The sequence below is a fragment of the Chelonoidis abingdonii genome, chromosome 1 (genome assembly GCF_003597395.2).
Source record: "Chelonoidis abingdonii isolate Lonesome George chromosome 1, CheloAbing_2.0, whole genome shotgun sequence".
NCBI classification, from domain to species: domain Eukaryota; kingdom Metazoa; phylum Chordata; order Testudines; family Testudinidae; genus Chelonoidis; species Chelonoidis abingdonii.
Genome location: NC_133769.1, coordinates 129,207,133 through 129,224,811, shown reverse-complemented (window position 1 = coordinate 129,224,811; position 17,679 = coordinate 129,207,133). Strand labels below are relative to the sequence as shown.

The 17,679-nt window shown below is 42.2% G+C and overlaps 1 protein-coding gene across 1 annotated transcript in view; it reads left to right on the top strand.

The window, feature by feature from the left end:
- Positions 1–256: 256 nt before the first annotated feature.
- Positions 257–17,679, top strand: part of ITPR2 (inositol 1,4,5-trisphosphate receptor type 2) — a 357,167-nt gene continuing 339,744 nt past the window's right edge. The window contains exon 1 of the mRNA XM_032767262.2: positions 257–918. Coding sequence (XP_032623153.1) covers positions 827–918 — 92 coding nt within the window. The 5' untranslated portion in view covers positions 257–826. The remainder of the gene's footprint in view (positions 919–17,679) is intronic.

Below are 17,679 nucleotides of genomic sequence, written 5' to 3'. Positions count from 1 at the left end.
TACAGCCCTGCAAACAACTGGGCCCAGATCAGGCCACCCCAGCTCGGAAGAGCTCCTGGCACTCATGCCGGGCAGCCCTAGGTGCCTCTCGCCTCTGCACAGGCACTGGCCGGTGCGACCGCGGAACACCCACACACGTCCTGTGGCCTTTCGGCCGCCTGTGTCTCCTTGCCCGGCCGCCGCCGCCCCCCCGCCCCAACGCTGCCGCGCTCTGATTGGCGGGGACGCCCGCACGAGCCCCTCCTCCCGGGGGCTCAATGGGAAGCAGCCTTTGCAAAAAGTTCAGTGGGAGAGAAAAACTGCGAGCGCTTTAGGACAGCGGCGGCTGCCGAGCACGAGGGGGAGGCAGAAAAGAGACCCGAAAAGGGGCTGGGGGAGGCAGACGAGAAGGGGGAAGCAGGGAGGACAAGGGGGGAAAGCGGAGGCAGGAGGAGGGATCCAGGGGGACATCCCCCATCCCGCAGGAGAGGGAGAAGGACATGAGGACAGGACGGAGGAGTGCAGCAGCAGCAGCGCAGCGCGGATCTCCCGCAGCTGCGGGGGCGGCGCGGTGAAAGGAGAAGGACCCTGCTCGAGGAAGGAGGAGGCGGCGGCGGCTCAGGATCTAGGCTAGCCCAGCAGCTCCGGGCGGCTCATGCCAGGCTGCGTCCGGGGGGGAGGCAGCTGCTGCCACCGCTTCTCCTTTGGCTGCTTCCCCTTCGCAGCTTTGCAAACAAGCGTTGGGCTTTGGTCGCCGCCGGGCGGCCCCACCCCCTCGCGTGTGCTGCGGTCCCTCCACCCCCTAGGCTGCTCCGTGACCGGGGGAATGAACGGAAAATGATCAAAAATGTCTGACAAAATGTCCAGTTTTCTGTACATCGGGGACATTGTGTCCCTCTACGCGGAAGGCTCAGTCAACGGCTTCATCAGCACCTTAGGGTAAGGAGAGGGCTGGGGGCGTGTGTATCTGCTCAGTGTAGGTGGCCGCTCTCTCTGTGCGGCGCATGTAGCTGTTTTCTGGGATACCCCCCACACCCATGTAAATGTCGGGCTATGCCATCTCGCTGCAGGACAGGGACCCGTGGACAGAGCATTAAACATTGCAGCACAGGAAACAGCGGGGAGAGGAATGTGCTGTGTAGCAGCAACAACTTCACAAGCTTCTGTAACGAGAGATAAAAGTAGGAAGTGATTTAAAAAAAACAGTTCTCGATAAGGCCTGGGGAAGTAGAGCACTTTAGCAGCTTTGCTGGCAAAAGGCTGTTGCACAGCGACACTTTCTTTTATTTATTCTCACACCAGCCCTCCCCTCCTCAACTTGATTTACTAGCTAGAGCAGAAGCTGATTGTTAGGGAATAAGGTTAGCCCTCTTTGAAGTTCAAAATCAGTACTTGGAAAGAAAGAAGAAAAAGTTTCCATGGATTTTTTTTTTTTTTAAAGTTAGGCATATTCTTTTTTTAAAAAAGCAGCATATCCTTCTTGGGGCTGTTGTTACTGAGCCAAACCTGCTAATCACATGCATTTGGCCAGTCCTGGGAGCATTAAAACTTCTGGAAGAGGTATTCCCTAGCAGCTGTTTGTCATCCTTTTTAATAATTAAACCACCAGCACCTGAAATCCAACAATCCTTTTATATTTAAATACCTCAAGGCAATGGAACTCATCATCATAGAGCCTTCAGGATTCTAGAACCAAGAAGCATTTAGAACCTTCTGGGTTTTAGTCTATATGAGTGAAATCCTGGACCCATTGAAATGGCAAAACTCCTGTGGACTTCAGTGGGGCCAGGATTTTATCGTGTGCCTATGCAAAACTTCATAGTCCCACCATTTCTCTTGACCCACCTCTGAGAGCACCCTGAAGAAGTTGGTCAGATAACATGGTAGTAGAAAAGAATAGAAATAGAAATCATAGGTTCTAAACTCTAACAACTTAAGTGTTCAGGTTCTGTTGCAAAATGGAAAAGAGTAATTTCTTACTAAAACCTTATGCTTAAAATATTAATGTAAGCATCACAAAAATATGGAACTTGGCAAGGTTTTCTAATGTCTTTTAATAAGTAATGCTATTAACATTTGTATCACGTTGGTGTACAAGGCCCTGATCCTGAAAACACTTTTGGTATTCACTGCTTAATATTAGGCACCTGACTAGACCCATTAACTTGAGTGGAGCTATTCAGTTGTCTAGATTTAAGCATGTGTTTGTCAGTGTTTGCAGGATGAAGACCCAAGGGCCTCATTTGAATGGTGCTGAGCACTTACAACTTCTGTTAAATCCACTGGAAATATTGTCTGATGACTACAGACTTGTGTCCCAAACTTGCTCTATCCTGTAAGGAGTGCAGCATGGGAGCTCTTTAAGACTGTATTTAAAAAAAAAACAAAACAAAACCCAAACAATACACTTACATTTTGCAAGAACTTAGTTCACAGAGAAATCTAATTCTTTAAAACAAACACATTAGGAACAGGGAATATGTTTGTTTATTTTTAACTGCGGCTCCTAAACTTCTTCTACACTACTTTGTACATCATACTTGATGATTGTTGATTAAGGCATGCAGGGGTGAAAACTTTGAATTTCTTCCTCCACTTTGTAACCAACTTCTTAATTCTTCAGCTGCACTTGTCTAATTACATGTTTGTTTATCTATTTGGTGGTGGATTTGATTTGCCTGAAGTCTTTTCTGTTTTTAACATTGATCAGACACTTAATTCCCTGTCGATGATTTTTCCCAGATCTCTCTCTCTCTCTTTTTCTCTCTTTAAAAATGACTTACTGAAGTAGCTTTTCTTCAGGATTTGTCGCTAACCTGAATGTTTTGGATCATCCTTTCAGTTTTATTTTGAAAAATATCCACTATTAAAAATTCTATTGTTGATACATATAAAATGACATTGATAATACATTATTATAAAACCAGCATTGTTACAGTGACATGTCCAAAGACTTTGGTCGTCCACACTGATGTCCAGTGTGAGAGTCAAAACAGTGCCAGTGATTTTTTTTTGTAGCAAGTCCAAAGCAAATATGTCCTTAATGATCTGTCATTAGAAATATCTTGTGGCTTGTATGAACCACAGTGATTCTCGGCAGGTATTGAAACAAAGCAGCTCCAAACCTAAGAGTTCCAGTGTGGGTTGTTTTTTAAGTAGTGGCTATTAAACACCAAGCACTATATTCAAACTAATAGTTAAGGTCTAATCTATACCAATGGAAGATAACAAAATTCACTGTTAAGGCTATGACTTCATCCTCTGCTAATTAACCCTGCTGTGCCTAAGTGTTGCAGAACATATGTAAGATTGCTTATATTCTGAGACTCCTACCCCAGGAATCTTTATGGTGAAGTAAGGATGGAGTGGAAGCTTTAACAATGAATTTCTGTGGGTTTTTGTCCGTCACTTGGATGTTTAATATTATTGGAAGGCAGTTAGTGTTCAGTTTCTTTCATACCTTTCATCTTACTTCCTGTTCACTCACTTCATCTGCTTGCAAACATCTTTCCATGATGTATTCCTCCATGTCTAAATTTTGTCTTTCTCCTTCCACATATAACTCTGGTATTCATTTCACATCTCTGTTTTGCTGACTCTTGGAATTCTAAATCGCATCTCAAAACTTCCCGTTTTCTGCACCTTCAAATAATTAGATGGCTCTTCCTGTTTTTGCAAGCTCTGTATTTCTTCTCGGTTAGGACCTCTTGTTGTTGAATTGTTTTATTTGTGTCATACAGCTAGCGTTGCAGGTTTGTCACAGTGGTAAAAATGTCACAGGCTGATTTTTCTGTTTGTGACTTTAATAAAGCAGTGTTTCCCAAATGGTGCCTCACTAGGTGAGGTTTGGTGGAGGAGGGGTCAGATCAAATTTGAGTGAGTGGCATTGGGATGTTGGGCACACCTGGGAGTGTTGAAGTTATGATACCCTATAATATGTTCTGTGGCAGTGGTTGCAATCATTCCCTTTAGGTTGGTAGCAGCTATGCAGGGGTAGTTTCACCAGTAGTAGTTTCTGGGAAGAATTCTGCTAGGAAATCTGTCCCGCTGAAAGCGGAGCATGCTGTGGAGTGTGATTGTTCATGAGTTCCTTTCCCTATTTACCCTCAGATCTTTCTTCCATTATCCAGAGCAACAGAGCCTCTTTCACAGGTACTACTTAAGTGTCTGGAGGAAATGGGGAGCAGGCAGTGGCATTGCTGTCTCTTCACCTGTCTGATTTGGGCCCTCATTTCCACATTTTACTACTGTCCAGACTGCATAGCAAATAGTAGCCATGTAGCCCAGTATTTTCAGAGGCGGTAGGAGAGGGAGATAAATCACTTCGTAAACCGGTGTCTAGGTTATTATTTAGTTCACCAGGTAGCCTAACAGAGCTCCAGTAACTTTAAATCCAGCTTAAGTATACTGAGCGTGAAGAAAAGACTGTTTTTTGTTTTATTTTAAGCTGCCAAAGGCTAATTGTTCCTTAAACAAAGCGTGAGTGAGGCAGGTCTATAAATAAGACTTAAATGTGCACAGTACCTCTCTAAGCAGGGAGGTCTGTCACGTAAACGCTCCTTACAGAGTTGAATGAGCCAAGTAAGTTTGTTTGAGGAATGGAAGTTTTAAGTAGATGCCTAATTCCCCAGGTTTGTCTCCCCCCGCCCCGAGGCAGCACTTTCCTGACTCCCATTTCCTCTGGGAAACTTTAGTTAAAAAACAAAATTATAAATCCAAGGATGAGGGATTTAAGGTCGAGTTTGGGATCAGTTTAGTGCCTCATAGAGCCTAGAAAAATGTATTTTGTACTTGCAGTGCGGATGGAGCTGATAAGCTTATGATCATGTAGGAGCTCTGGCAATCAGATGCAAATGGTGGGTACAGTATAAGAACCTAAATAGACATTTAGCTGTTTCTACCTTATGATTATATTGTTACTTTAAAAATAAAAAGGAAGCCCTTATATGCATAAACAAGAAGATCACATTGCAATGTAGTAGAGCTGGCCATGAACCAGCATTTCCATTGCATGGGAAAATCTATCATTTTGACTGTATTTTTTCCATTCTAAACGAGAACAAAAAGCTGAAATTTCCCACAAAATGAAAATTCTGAACCATATCAATTTGGCACTATCAAAATGCTTTGTTTCAAGATTTCAATTAATTTTGTTTCCACTTTTATTTTAAGTACAATATATGTTAGACATATATGTATAAATATAATATTGCAATTAATATTTAAATATAATATAAAAGTGGAAATGAATTCAACCAAAAGTTTTGAGTTTGTCAAAATGAAATGTTTTGACTTTTCCTACTGAAATTTATTTAAACTGATACATTTCCATGACACATTTTGATTTTGATGGAACACTGTTTATGTTGATGAAACTGTTTTTCAACATTTTTTTTTTCCAACCAGCTCTACAATTTAGATGAAAAAATCAGGATTTTTTTTTTCGGTGTGTATTCCAGTGCTGTTTGGTGGCTTCTACAATGATTGTGGCCCCCTTGTGCTGGGTGCTGTATGGACATATAATAAGAGACAGTCCTTGTCATGAAGAGGGTATAATGCAAGTTGCTAAGACACACAAAGGGTGGAAGAAAAGAAGTACTGTTGTTGTCTGTAGTTTTGGAAAGAGAATGGAGGCACAGAGAGACTGAGGCCCAGATCCCCAAAGGAATTCATTTCAATGGGTATTAGGTGCTGGTCACACAGGAAATCTTTGATAGAGCTGGGAAATGAGCCCCTGTCTCCTAGGTCCTAGTCCAGTGCCTTAACCATGAGACCAATCTTCCATGTTTTAAGAGTAAAACTGGAATAGTATATTAACATTTTTATGAATGGAGAATTAAATTTCTGTAGTCCTCTGGTACAGTGAGAGGAAAGTGTGTGTGTGTGTGTATGTGTTAGGCAGCTGCATCAGTATCTGGAGGGAATGGGGGAGAAAGTAATGCCAGCTCCGAGCCTCCTGGGTGGGGGGGTTTGGCTGATTGATCCATTAGTCAGAAATCCAGTGGCTACATGCCTTGTCTTGCCTCAGTAATGCCGCTCTGTGCAACTGCAGCTGGAAACCTCATGGAACAACGCTGTGGAGTGTACTGCCTAAAAGGCAGCTCTTGGTGGGAAGGGACAGAGTTTACCGCCTAAAGAAGAGCAAAAATGGTGTAACATTTCAGCATATGCATATTTTTTTCCTTTAGTTTGCTGTTCTGTGTTGTCTTTACCTGCTTCTGTTAGCCCCTTGGGACGGATACCATACCTTTCTACATCTTTCATGAAGTCCCTAGCACAATTTCAGCCTAGGCTTTGTAAGACCCACATTTAGCATGATGTGGCTTTATTGAACCCAAGCTTTGTGCATAGACTGTATTTGTTGGACTCTGAGGAGCAAAAAGGTCAAGTAGAAGACTGAGTGAGTGGAAAAGTGCTAGCTTGAGTACTACAAAGACCATGCAAATTAAAATTAGTAATGCTGGTGGCCTGAGAGATGAGCAAGTCATAGTGACCTGGGGTGCTTAACAATCCATGTAGCATACATGCTATTCCCACTCCCCCGCAATCATACTGCCTGAAAATGTGTGATTGGTAAAGCACGTGTTGCACTGGCTTCTTTACTGATGTAGTTTTATTCTGCTTTTATGAACTAGAGAAATGTTAATACTTGGGATGAATGACAAATCAGTATCAGGTGCAAGTCTGGTAGTTACTGATGTCAAGCTGTCTAGAGTGGCTCACGAGCCTGAGTGCCAACCTCAGGGCAAAGTAGGTGAGGTAATATCTTTTATTGGACCAGCTTCTCCTGGTGAGAGAGACAAGCTTTCGCAATTACACAGAGCTCTTCTTCAGGTCTGGGAATTTAACTCAGGTTGTGTATTCTGTATGTAGATTTCACCAACTAAGCAGCAAGTGTGAACTCCTCAGGCACTATAACAGCCTTAACATGGAGTCAGTCAGTCCCCTTGGGCTCTCCTTTATCTTGCCACCCAGGCAAGCCTGTCTTTGTGATAGATGGTCCCTTACACCAAAAAAATCACAACAGTATTTAGGTTACTCCCAGTTCCAAAGGACCAGTCACTTATCCCAGGCCAATTGCACTTCAGATATCAAACCAAAGACAATGCTTATAGCCAATCCTATAATACTAAACTAAAGATTTATTAACTAAGGTCAGGTCTAGACTTTAACCTTCATCGGTATTATTCTGTTGCTCAGGGGTGTGGAAAAATCTACACTCCTAAGTGATGCATTTATACTGACCGAACTCCCAGGGTAGATAGCACTATCTCCATGGGAGAGCATCTCTCATTGATATAGCCATGTCAAGATTAACTACACCAATGGGAGAAGCTCTCCTGTTGGCATAGCAGTGTCTTCGCTGAACCACTATAGTAGACCTGCCCTAAGAAAAATAAATGACTTGTTTACAAGGTGAAAGCAGGTAAACACACACACACACGCACACACACACACACGATACAATCTTAGGTTCCAAAAGATAATAGTAGCTGCTATAATATGCAGGGCCTACATGTCTTTTAGGGCTAAGCCAAGCAGCTTGGGATCCCTTGCTCAGACTTAGAAATGTTGCCCTCTCTGAATTCCAAGCAGCAAAGAGATCTCAATTTCTCCTTAACAAATATTTTTATTCCCTTCCCCCAGTGTTCAAGCTGTGGTAGGGATGAGGGCCTTTGCACGTATGCTCTTCATAGGTGTGGGGGAAGCAATCAACAAAGTCTTGTTCACTGATGTTCCACAGTGGTTTGCCTCGTAGGCCTTTTGCTGGGGAGGAAACACCACTTGTGATAAGCTAGTATTTCACACTTGGTCAGGCTGCTTGGTTTACAGTCTTCGCAAGCATTTTTGATAGGTACAGAGTAAACACTTGCATGTTACTTTATAACATGGGATACAGATATTACAAGTAAGAGTAATACATGCAGCTTCCTACAGCATTACATGAAGTCTAAATGCATTCTTATAACTCTGATACCTATTTTAACAATATCAAGACACAGGTGAGCCAGACTGATTTCAAGCTATGCATTTGTCAGTGTTCAGTGAGACCTAGGGGCTTGGCATAAGCTGGCAGCTGGTCTGCCAGTGTCACAAGTGGTACAAATACTGAGAATTGCACCCATAATTTATTTTGTGGCACAGTTTTATCAAGACAAACAGCAACCCCCCAAAAGGAGGATGAGCCTTAACCCTCCTGAAAACATGAGTCTGGGGTCAAAGGGTATCTTATTCTCCAGGCACTTTGAGTCACTGCCCTCCATGCTGATGGTGCCTATGGGGGTGCTGGTTTTGAGGGTGCATTTTGTGATGCAGACACTTGTTTGCTAACAACTTTCTTCTCATCAGGGCTGGCCTTAGTGAAAATGGTGCCCTGGGTGAACTGGTATTTTGGCAGTCCCCCTCCCACCATCACCTCTGGCTCCTATGGGCTCCCCCCTCTTCCCCTCCCCCAGCGGTTACCTATACTTCATATGGAATGTCCACGGGAAAGTCCATTCAGTGTAGATGGGCATCTCTTAGGGTAACCAGTCAGCAAATGCGAAAAATCGGGACGGGGGTGAGAGATAATAGTAGCATATATAAGAGAGATGCAAAAATCAGGACTGTCCCTATAAAATTGGGACATCTGGCCACCCTAGCATCTCCCGTTTTCCATTGTGAGTTAAGTGTCCCTTGATGAGCCATTTACTTGGACTAGTCCCTTTGAGATGTGCTGGCTAACTACCTTGTGGGTGTTACCCTAGGAGCAAACATTTGAAATACAGGTATAGAGCCAATACTCATAACTTCAAATACAAAAATGATACATGCATACAAATAGCATAAACATATTCTGCAAATCACAACCTTTTCAAAGATATCTTATGCCACATTTTGTACAAGATTTGTTGCAGATATATAACAGTAGTTGCAACAATGATCTACGCGGTCATGTTTTAATCAGATAATGTCACAATGAGTAACTGCTACAATTAGCAAATTCCTAGGCCGCTGTAAGCAGAAGTAAGAGTGGCATTGTATGTGGTGTATTGCCACACTTACCTCTGTGCTGCTGCAGTGGCTTGTGGTGCCTGGCGCTTGGCCTGTGGCTCAAGGCAGGCTTCGTGCTGTCATGTGGGGGCTGCATCTTGCCAGAGCCCACAGCCCTCCTGCAGCCCTCTGGTCGCTCCTGGTTCCCCACGAGCATTTTGCCAGGAAGTACCAAGCAGTAATAACAATAATACAAGTTTGCATGTGAGAGACTGTGTTGGGGGGATTGTGTGACAGTGTGTGTGTTAGGAGTGTGAGACTGTGTGAGACACACAATCTGCGTTGGGGGGACTGTGAGAGACAGAATGTGGGTAGTGGGTGTGAGAGCCTGTGTGTGTGTGAGCCTGTGTGCGTGCGCACATGTGTGTTAGGGAAATTTGAGACAGTGAGTGCACTGTCACTATAAGTCCTCCCTCTCCCTCACCACTTGGCCCAGCTCCCCCACCCCTCACTCATATGGAAGTTTCGCTCCGGCTGGTCCCTGCTGGAGACCAAGGCCACAGGCAGGGAGGGACTCAACTCCGCTCTGGGCAGCGAGTGGTGGGCTGTGCCACCAGTGACCGACCATGGCTGTGCCACTCTGGGCTGGGGCTGGGGCAGCGCCAGAACCCTCAGCCGGCCAGTGCAGGGGAGGGGCTGGAGAAGAGAGGAATCTGGCCACAGCCAGCCAGAGGAAGCCCGAGCCCCTTGTGGCGCCCCCTAGCTATAGCGCCCTGGGCGTACGCCCCGTTTGCCTGGCCCTGCTTCTCGCTGATATATTACAGGTTCTCGAAATGTGTTGCTCTGCATGTCTTCCTACTGTAAAATGACTGGTCTGAATTCTGCTCTGATCAATGGAGTTACTTAATGAACCAAATTCTGTTCTCAGTTACGTGATGTAAATTTAGAGTAGAGTATTATTTTTTCAGCTACCTGGTACATTGCATTTCTGATAAGTAAATATTCCCACTTAAACACAGCCCATAATATATATTGTACTAGATATTTGTATTGATTTTACAATAATCTCAACACACACAGAGATGTAAATATATAAATAAAACTCAGTGGCTTCCATTCCCTGCAATACAATACATGAATCAAAACCTATATCCATTTTAATGCTCCCACTTGAAGTAACAGCTATAGAACACTCTATTTTAACTTAGCCATCCATAATGAATTTCTTTAAATGCCTATCTGAAATATTCTATTAGTGGTGCCATCTTTAGTTAAACTGTAACAAAAAGCTTCATGTAAAACTCTCTTATGAGAGCTGCACAGGTGGTAAACTCCAGAGCTGGCTTGCCTGTAACAGAGGTTTTTGCTTGTTGGAGGCAGAGCGTACACTTTCAATGTGTGGGAGCAAAGTATCACACTTAAACAATTAATTCTTATTTGTGAGAGCACTATGTGGATGCTTTCTAAATATTTAAGTAGTGCTGTCCCTGCCTTGAGGTGCTCACAACATAAGGAAAGACAGACAAGTCTACAGACAGCAGGGGAAGGGAAGAAAAAGGCAATCGATTTATATACAAGTTGATTCAAATAACCATAAGCAGAATGGAAACAGTGGTAAGAGGGACTTAAATGAGGATAAGAGAAAGGGTCTTGCCAACACTTTTATAGTTCTCAATAAGGTTACAGGAGATAGGGGGCCATAATCAACCTCTCCTTAGTCTTAGGACTAAGGCCCAGATTTTTAAAGGTATGTAGGTGTTGCTGTGTTCAGCGTTGCAATGCCTAACTGATTTAAGTGCCTAAGTCTTGTTTTCAAAGGGATTTAGGCACTTGGAAGCCTTTATCCCTGACAGTCAATGCCTAGCTACTTCTAAAAATCAGGACCTAGCTGCACTGTGCCTCTACCTTTCCCACATGCAGAGGGAAGAGATTTATGTAAAACACTTCTTACTCTCATAGGTACTGTCTCTCCAGCAGGACCGCTGGACAGCAGGTGCCAACCTCATTGGGAGTCAAAGGTGATATGTAGAAGACTGGATTCCAGGGAGGGTGGATTAATTACAAACCAAGTTCTACTTCTCAATGTGGGACTCACTTAAATTCTAAGGATCATTTAAAATCCTTAGATGCATATAAAGCCTTCTTTTTTCAGTTTTCTTGCTGTTATATGGAAGTTTGTTTGTGTCATGGCTGCCATCTAGGTGGAGAGCAGAGATTGACCTGCTGATCTGTAGTGTTAAAAGGATGAGTCCTTGACATGTTGAGTTAGTCATGCTTATCACCAGAATCTGTTAGGCTTCTATCCTCTGTTGGTTTGTCGCAGATGGGGAGATATGTAACACATTGAGCAGAAAGTTACATTTGCTTTGAAAAGTTAATTATTTCTTGCAGGGAAAAAACTCAGATGCACTGGTCTATATAAACATTATTATTATTATTATTTATTATTTGTATTGTCATAGAACTTAGGACCTTAGTCAAGGACCAGGAACACTTTATGCTAGGTGCTGTACAAAGACAAACAAAAAGACCATCCTGGGATGTTGCACTCTATATGACTGTATGAAAGTATGCTGATGTGTGTGAATATAATGTAACTAAAATATGCTTCATGCAAAAGGTCTCCTGTGAGGTATCATTACAAAGCCTATAATCTACTGAGTGTGGTCATCCTATTTGTATAAATGTATCACTCTTGTATCTGAAACTAGAAATATGAAATATAACTGAGGGCCTATTGTAATTATGCAAAATGTGGGCCATTAATGGTGGTTTGGAATCTTTATGGCTCCCATCAACCAGGACAATTGACTGTGGATGGCTCTGTTTGCAGGCAAGCCTTCCTGTGAGTCAGGCTGGGAGGAATGAAGGCTTGGGGTCTTACAGTGACCTGTGATCATGTCACCTGAACTGGAATCCATCTTTAACCTGGTGTTTTTCCATTGAGAAGGAGGGGTAGGAGTCCAGAGAGACAAAGGATTCCCGCCTTATGCAAAAGATATATAAGTGGGTGGAACAGAACAAAGGGGGCTCCAATCATAAGAAATCCCCTATCTACCACCTGAGCTGGAAGAAGGGCTGTACCAGGGGAAAGGATTGTGCCCAGGCTAGGAAGACATCCAGTCTGTGAAAGAAACTTATTGAAACATCTCTGAGGGTGAGATTTTATCTGTATTCAGTTTTATTACTGTACTAGGTTTAGACTTGCGTGTTTTGTTTTATTTTGCATGGTGATTCACTTTGTTCTGTCTGTTACTACCTGGAACCACTTAAATCCTACTTTCTATATTTAATAAAAATCACTTACTTACTTATTAATTGAGTATGTATTAATACCTGGGGGGAGGGGGGAACAAATGTGCATATCTCTATCAGTGTTATAGAGGGCGAACAATTTGAGTTTACCCTGCATAAACTTTTTATATAGGGTAAAACAGATTTATTTGGGGTTTGGACCCCACTGGGAGTTAGGCATCTGAGTGTTAAAGACAGGAACACTTCTTAAGTTGCTTTCAGTTAAGTCTGCAGCTTTGGGGCATGTGGTTCAGATCCTGGGTCTCTGTTGGAGCAGACTGGTGTGTCCGGCTCAGCAGGACAGGGTGCCGGAGTCCCAAGCTGGCAGGGAAAGCAAGGGCGGAAGTAGTCTTGGCGCATCAGTTGGCAGCCCTAGGGGGGTTCTTTGATCCAACCTGTCACACATCCCTGCTCCCAAAGTGTGTACCACCTAAGAGGGATATGTTGGGGCACAGAAGGAAGGAAAGTGGAGTGGCAGTTCATGATTTTGGGGGTGAGGGAGTACATTTTAGTTATGCATTTGTTCAGTTTTTGTTTATTTATACATATGTCTATAATTAAAATAGATTGAGAAAACAAATAGGAAAAAATATGTTCTTTAACCTTCAAACACATCGATTATAAATCAATAATTAGATGGAATCTGGAGCTTGTAGCGTTACCTATACTTAAGTTTGCCTAGCACTTCCCATTATGGATCCTGTTTTCAGTTTCCTGTAACTTTGCAAAAGTTTGACCATTTGGGCTGAAATCTTTCATACCAGGTGTTTTGCCTCAGATTCGTGGGTTTTTTAAATTTTTTTTTTTTATTTTTGAAACTTTCAATTAAAACGCTTCAGTCATTTCAGAGAACGACATTAGGAAAAAATACATTGTACAATTTTTTGTTCTTTTCAGCATGGACAACCATTTTGTTGAAGCTCTTTTGCTACCATGCTTTGGAGTAGAGTCTTGAAATTTGGCTGAGGTGTCATCCTAATGTCAGGGACGGGCCTTTTGGAATCCCTATGAAAACTTAGCCAAGTTATAAGCCTCTGACAAATTTCAGTTTGTGCGTAGACTTTTTAGAGTTTGGCCACTAAATTCACCAAAGAGTCCATCTCTGGTGAATATGCTGCAGACACTCAAGCTCCTATATGCTGACCAGACTGCGTGTTTCATTCCTGCAGAACAAATGAGCACGCTCGGTTCCAGAGCTACAGGGGTAGAGCCGGATTTTCCCTGCCATTGCTCCTCTCTGCAGCTGGGAAGGCCACTGTGGCATCAGACACAGAACTGAGAAGACAGACTGTCTCTCTTGGGCTCTCAGTGCTCCCCCAAATGGGGCCTAGGTAGCAAATAGGAAGAGAAGGTAGCCGCACTGGAATGCTGAGGGATGAGTATGTGGAGGGAAGAACGGGTTGAAAGAGGATGGGGGTGGGGGGAGCAGAAGGGGAGGATGACAGCTGGTATGTGAAGATGGATGATAGTGGGGTGGGGGAAGAAGAGGCAGGAGCTACTGTGTGTGTATGCATAGGAACAGAGCAGCAGGGAGCCAGTGGCTGGATAGGAACAAAGGAGGGAAGGAGAGAAACTGGGAGCTCTACATTGCTCTGCTGTCAACAAGTAGCTATGAACCCACTAGCAAAGTGTGTCTCATTCCCTTTTGTGATTAGTCCACATAGAGGATCTAAGTCCACCCTATGATGACCCAAATGGGGGTGGGGGGGGGGGCAGGGCAGGTTCAAGATGGTTCCATGTATTAGTTTTTTTTTTTTTTCCAGGCTTTTCTATATTTGGAAATTATATACCCCCCCACATTAAAAGAATGTTACGGTTGCAAAGTGAAGCTCTCAAAAGGTAGGAAATACCAAAGTTAAGGTAGCCCATGCAACCTTAATTTGCCCCCTTGTGCATGTGCATTATGACAGTCTTTAATTACATGCTCACATGTTATTTTTCCACAAAACCCCTATCTCATGGAGTACACAGGGTGGATAATGCACTTGGAATGAATCAGGGTTGTGTAGTGAAGGAGGCTGTTGTAATCTCTGTATAAGAGAGTTTTGGACTAACAGGTTTGCAGGAACTTCCTTTAGTTTGGTGGCCACCACATGCCAAATAGCTCACTGTTGAAACTGAGGGGAAAATATTTTGAAACAGAGGGAAACTATAAAAACACGTCGAAATGTAATTTCCAGTGTTTATCACATTGAACTGGATTTCCGGTAGCTCCACTCTGTACAAAAAAGAGGTTTCAAGACAGGAATTGACTTTTGGTCTTTGACCTCCTGATATATAAAATCATTATCACAAAAATAAAACTGAAAACTAGACAACTATAGTGAATCACAGAATATTGAAGCTTGCTAATGATGTATGTTTGGAGTTCTTATCTTGATTTTTCTTTTAATGGCTTGTTTGACTTTGAAACAGTATTGTTTTTTTTTTGTTTTTTTCTTTCTTTCTCCACTTGATACACACATCTAACAAATGTACTAAAGGGAGATAAAAACGTACATGCATAGTCGAGTAAATATCTCTTAAATGTACTGTTAGCCCCAAATGTTCAACCTTGTGAGTTTACAATTAAAACCTCGTGCCAGATTTTCTCTGTGCCAAGATCTGTTTATGCAGATGTGTGTAGTGTGGAGGTCAGGTAGGCAAAGGGAGTTATAAGTCATTGAGCTCACACTTAAGAAGATTGCTCGGTGAAAGGGGTCACCAGTACAAAAGTTTGAGAACCACTGTATTAGTGGGACTCTTGCTAGCATGCTAATAAGACCAATGTGGATGTTCTGGCTTGGGCTCTGAAGCCTAAGAGGGTGGGGTGGGGTTTGAGAGCCTGATTTCCTGCTTGAACCAGAACATCAAAGCAACCTCTACACAGCTATCTTTAGCATGCAAGCCCAAGCCCCACTAAGGCAACTCTGTTGACCCAGGCTGTGACACTTGCTCCCAGCAGCTGTGCAGACATACCTTTAGCAGCTTTTCTGCCTCCCTTTATGCTAGGGCTGAACCAACCCTTGGTATAAGAGTACCTACAGAGACTGTTCTGCTGTCCCAGGGTCGCTGGAGCACAGTACACTATGGCCCCATATCCTTTATCCCCAGTTGTGTTACAGGAATCCATAGCTACCCCTTCAGGGCAGCTTTCAGTCCACTTGGGTTTTGGGTTTGGGCTGAACAGCTGGGTCCCTAAATTCACTGGCAGCTCAACATCTCTGAAAAACCAGAGAACTTGTTTAGGTGTTTAAACTTGAGGCACTTAAGTTTGAAATATTGGGCTAATTGGTTTTAGAGGATTGCCATTTTCAGTGTTGCCAACAGGATTGTCTCTCAAGTCCTGTCGATAGTTGGTGTTTTTCTTAAAGCCCCAGCTCCAGGGATTCTTGGGATAGCCTCAGCTTTCATGTAAGAAAAAGTAAGCTTGTGGCTGTTCTGACTGTGGAAGAAAGCTTGAAAATGTGACTCCTTAATGCTCAAAACCCAGAACCCAAGTAATTCTTATTATTTTTAAGAATCTCATGATTTTTAGCTGTGCCCCTGGGTTTTTTGGAACTTGATTTATAATATTGGAACGCTTGGGGTTGGAAATGCTGCTTTTTGCATGACCTTGCTGATGATAATTTTTAAGTTTTGCTGTATTGAAATTGCCAAAGTGGTGTCATACTGCTTCAGATTAATTGACCAACGGTGCACTTTGGCCAAGTAGTAGGTAATTCCATATTGCTTTTTTAGTGCAATAGGATTTAGAAAATAATTAAAGAGGAAAATAAAACTGATGTACCAGGAAGGACTGGAATGGAAATCTTTAAGGTAGTCAGAGCAAAGTGATTTTAAAAATATCAGACAGCAAATTCATTATTCTAACAATAAAATAAAAATAACAAGACTATTCACAAAGTTCTAAAAAGGATTAAAAAAAATTCACGTAGCATGAAAAGGTTAACTGCTTTTTGATGTCTTGGACAAATTCCGATTTGGGTAATTGTGTTTTGCCAGTGTAGAGTCTATTCTTCAGTTTCAATTGAATGCATTCTTCTTCACTTCCTATTCTGAACTGTGTATGTAACTCCATAGCATTCAGTTAAATAACTGCTGTTATTTATAAGTGAGAGAAGAATCAAGTCCATTAATGCTTGATGGTCCTCACCTATATCTGTTTGTAAATCATGAGTAAATGAACAGACGTTTGAATTACATTGTTCTAAGACCAGTGTAAGCAAGAACAGAAAAATTAAAGGAGGGAAGGTGTCTCGTGCTCTTTAGGTCAAATACAGATCTCAGCAGGCCAATCTTAAAAGTAAAGCAGGTTTCTAAAGTAATAAACTGAAGACATAATAAATGTCACTAATGCTAATTTCACTGTATCACCAGTCAAGGTTAAGGATGCAGTGAATAAAAGAATTTCAAATCTGAAATTTGACTTAATCAGTCTTTCAGATATTTGAATGTCCCTTTGAATATAATTAAAAAAGTTCTTAGCATGTAACTTAAAAATTATAAAACATGCATCCAGCTTAATTTATTTTGTTTTTGTTGGCAGTGTTAAGGCAGGAATTTTATTATTGTAGCAGACTACAGACAGCAGTTTATGTAGTGTGTATTCTGATTCACAGCCATAAAATAATGCCAGAGTCACAGAAGTTAATTTTTTACCGGTGTGTTGCTTAAAAATAATAAATAAAAGTAGTTTAAGGCCCTGTATCATTAGAATACATTGACTTACAAATTGTAAGTAAATTTTAAGACAAAATTTTGGAAAGTCCTTCCCTCTTTTTCTTATCTGTCAAAGATGAGTTTTTCCTGCTAGAGTTACAGGCATTACTAATATATAACTTAGGCCTCGATCCTGCACATTGCATGGGACTTTTGTTGACTTCAAATGGGAGTTATCTGCATGGAGCTGCTACAGGATTGGGTTAGCTGCTCGCTCAGTTTATATATTGGTGGCCTTTCTTGCAACAAACAAACAAACAAAAACCCACTAACACTTCTGAGGTTTTGGTATTCAGGTCTTGGCAGCTAAAAAATTTTTGTTTGCCTGTTACATTCAGAATTCTTAAATCCTAAGCATGATTCTCTGTTGATGCGTTTGGATCTCAGTTACTTCATATTTTGTGTGTAATAGCCAGAAAATAGTTAATCCATTATATGCAAAGTTCTGTGTTATACCTTTGCATTTGGATGAAGATTGTACATTTAATCTATAGGAAGTTCTTGTACCAGGTTGGGGCTGCTTTTATAATCATCACCCATGAATATAACTGGATGTTGGAGAGTCCTGATTCTACCACTCTAAAGTGCTGATTTAAAGGGACGAGGAACTATCTCCTGTCGTTTGGTTTCTACTGTTTTTTGGAAGACAATATTTGGTACGTTCTTTGTGTTTAAATAGGATTGCATCTACTAAGTATCTGGTTTCATCATCAAATTCTCCTTCTAATGGAA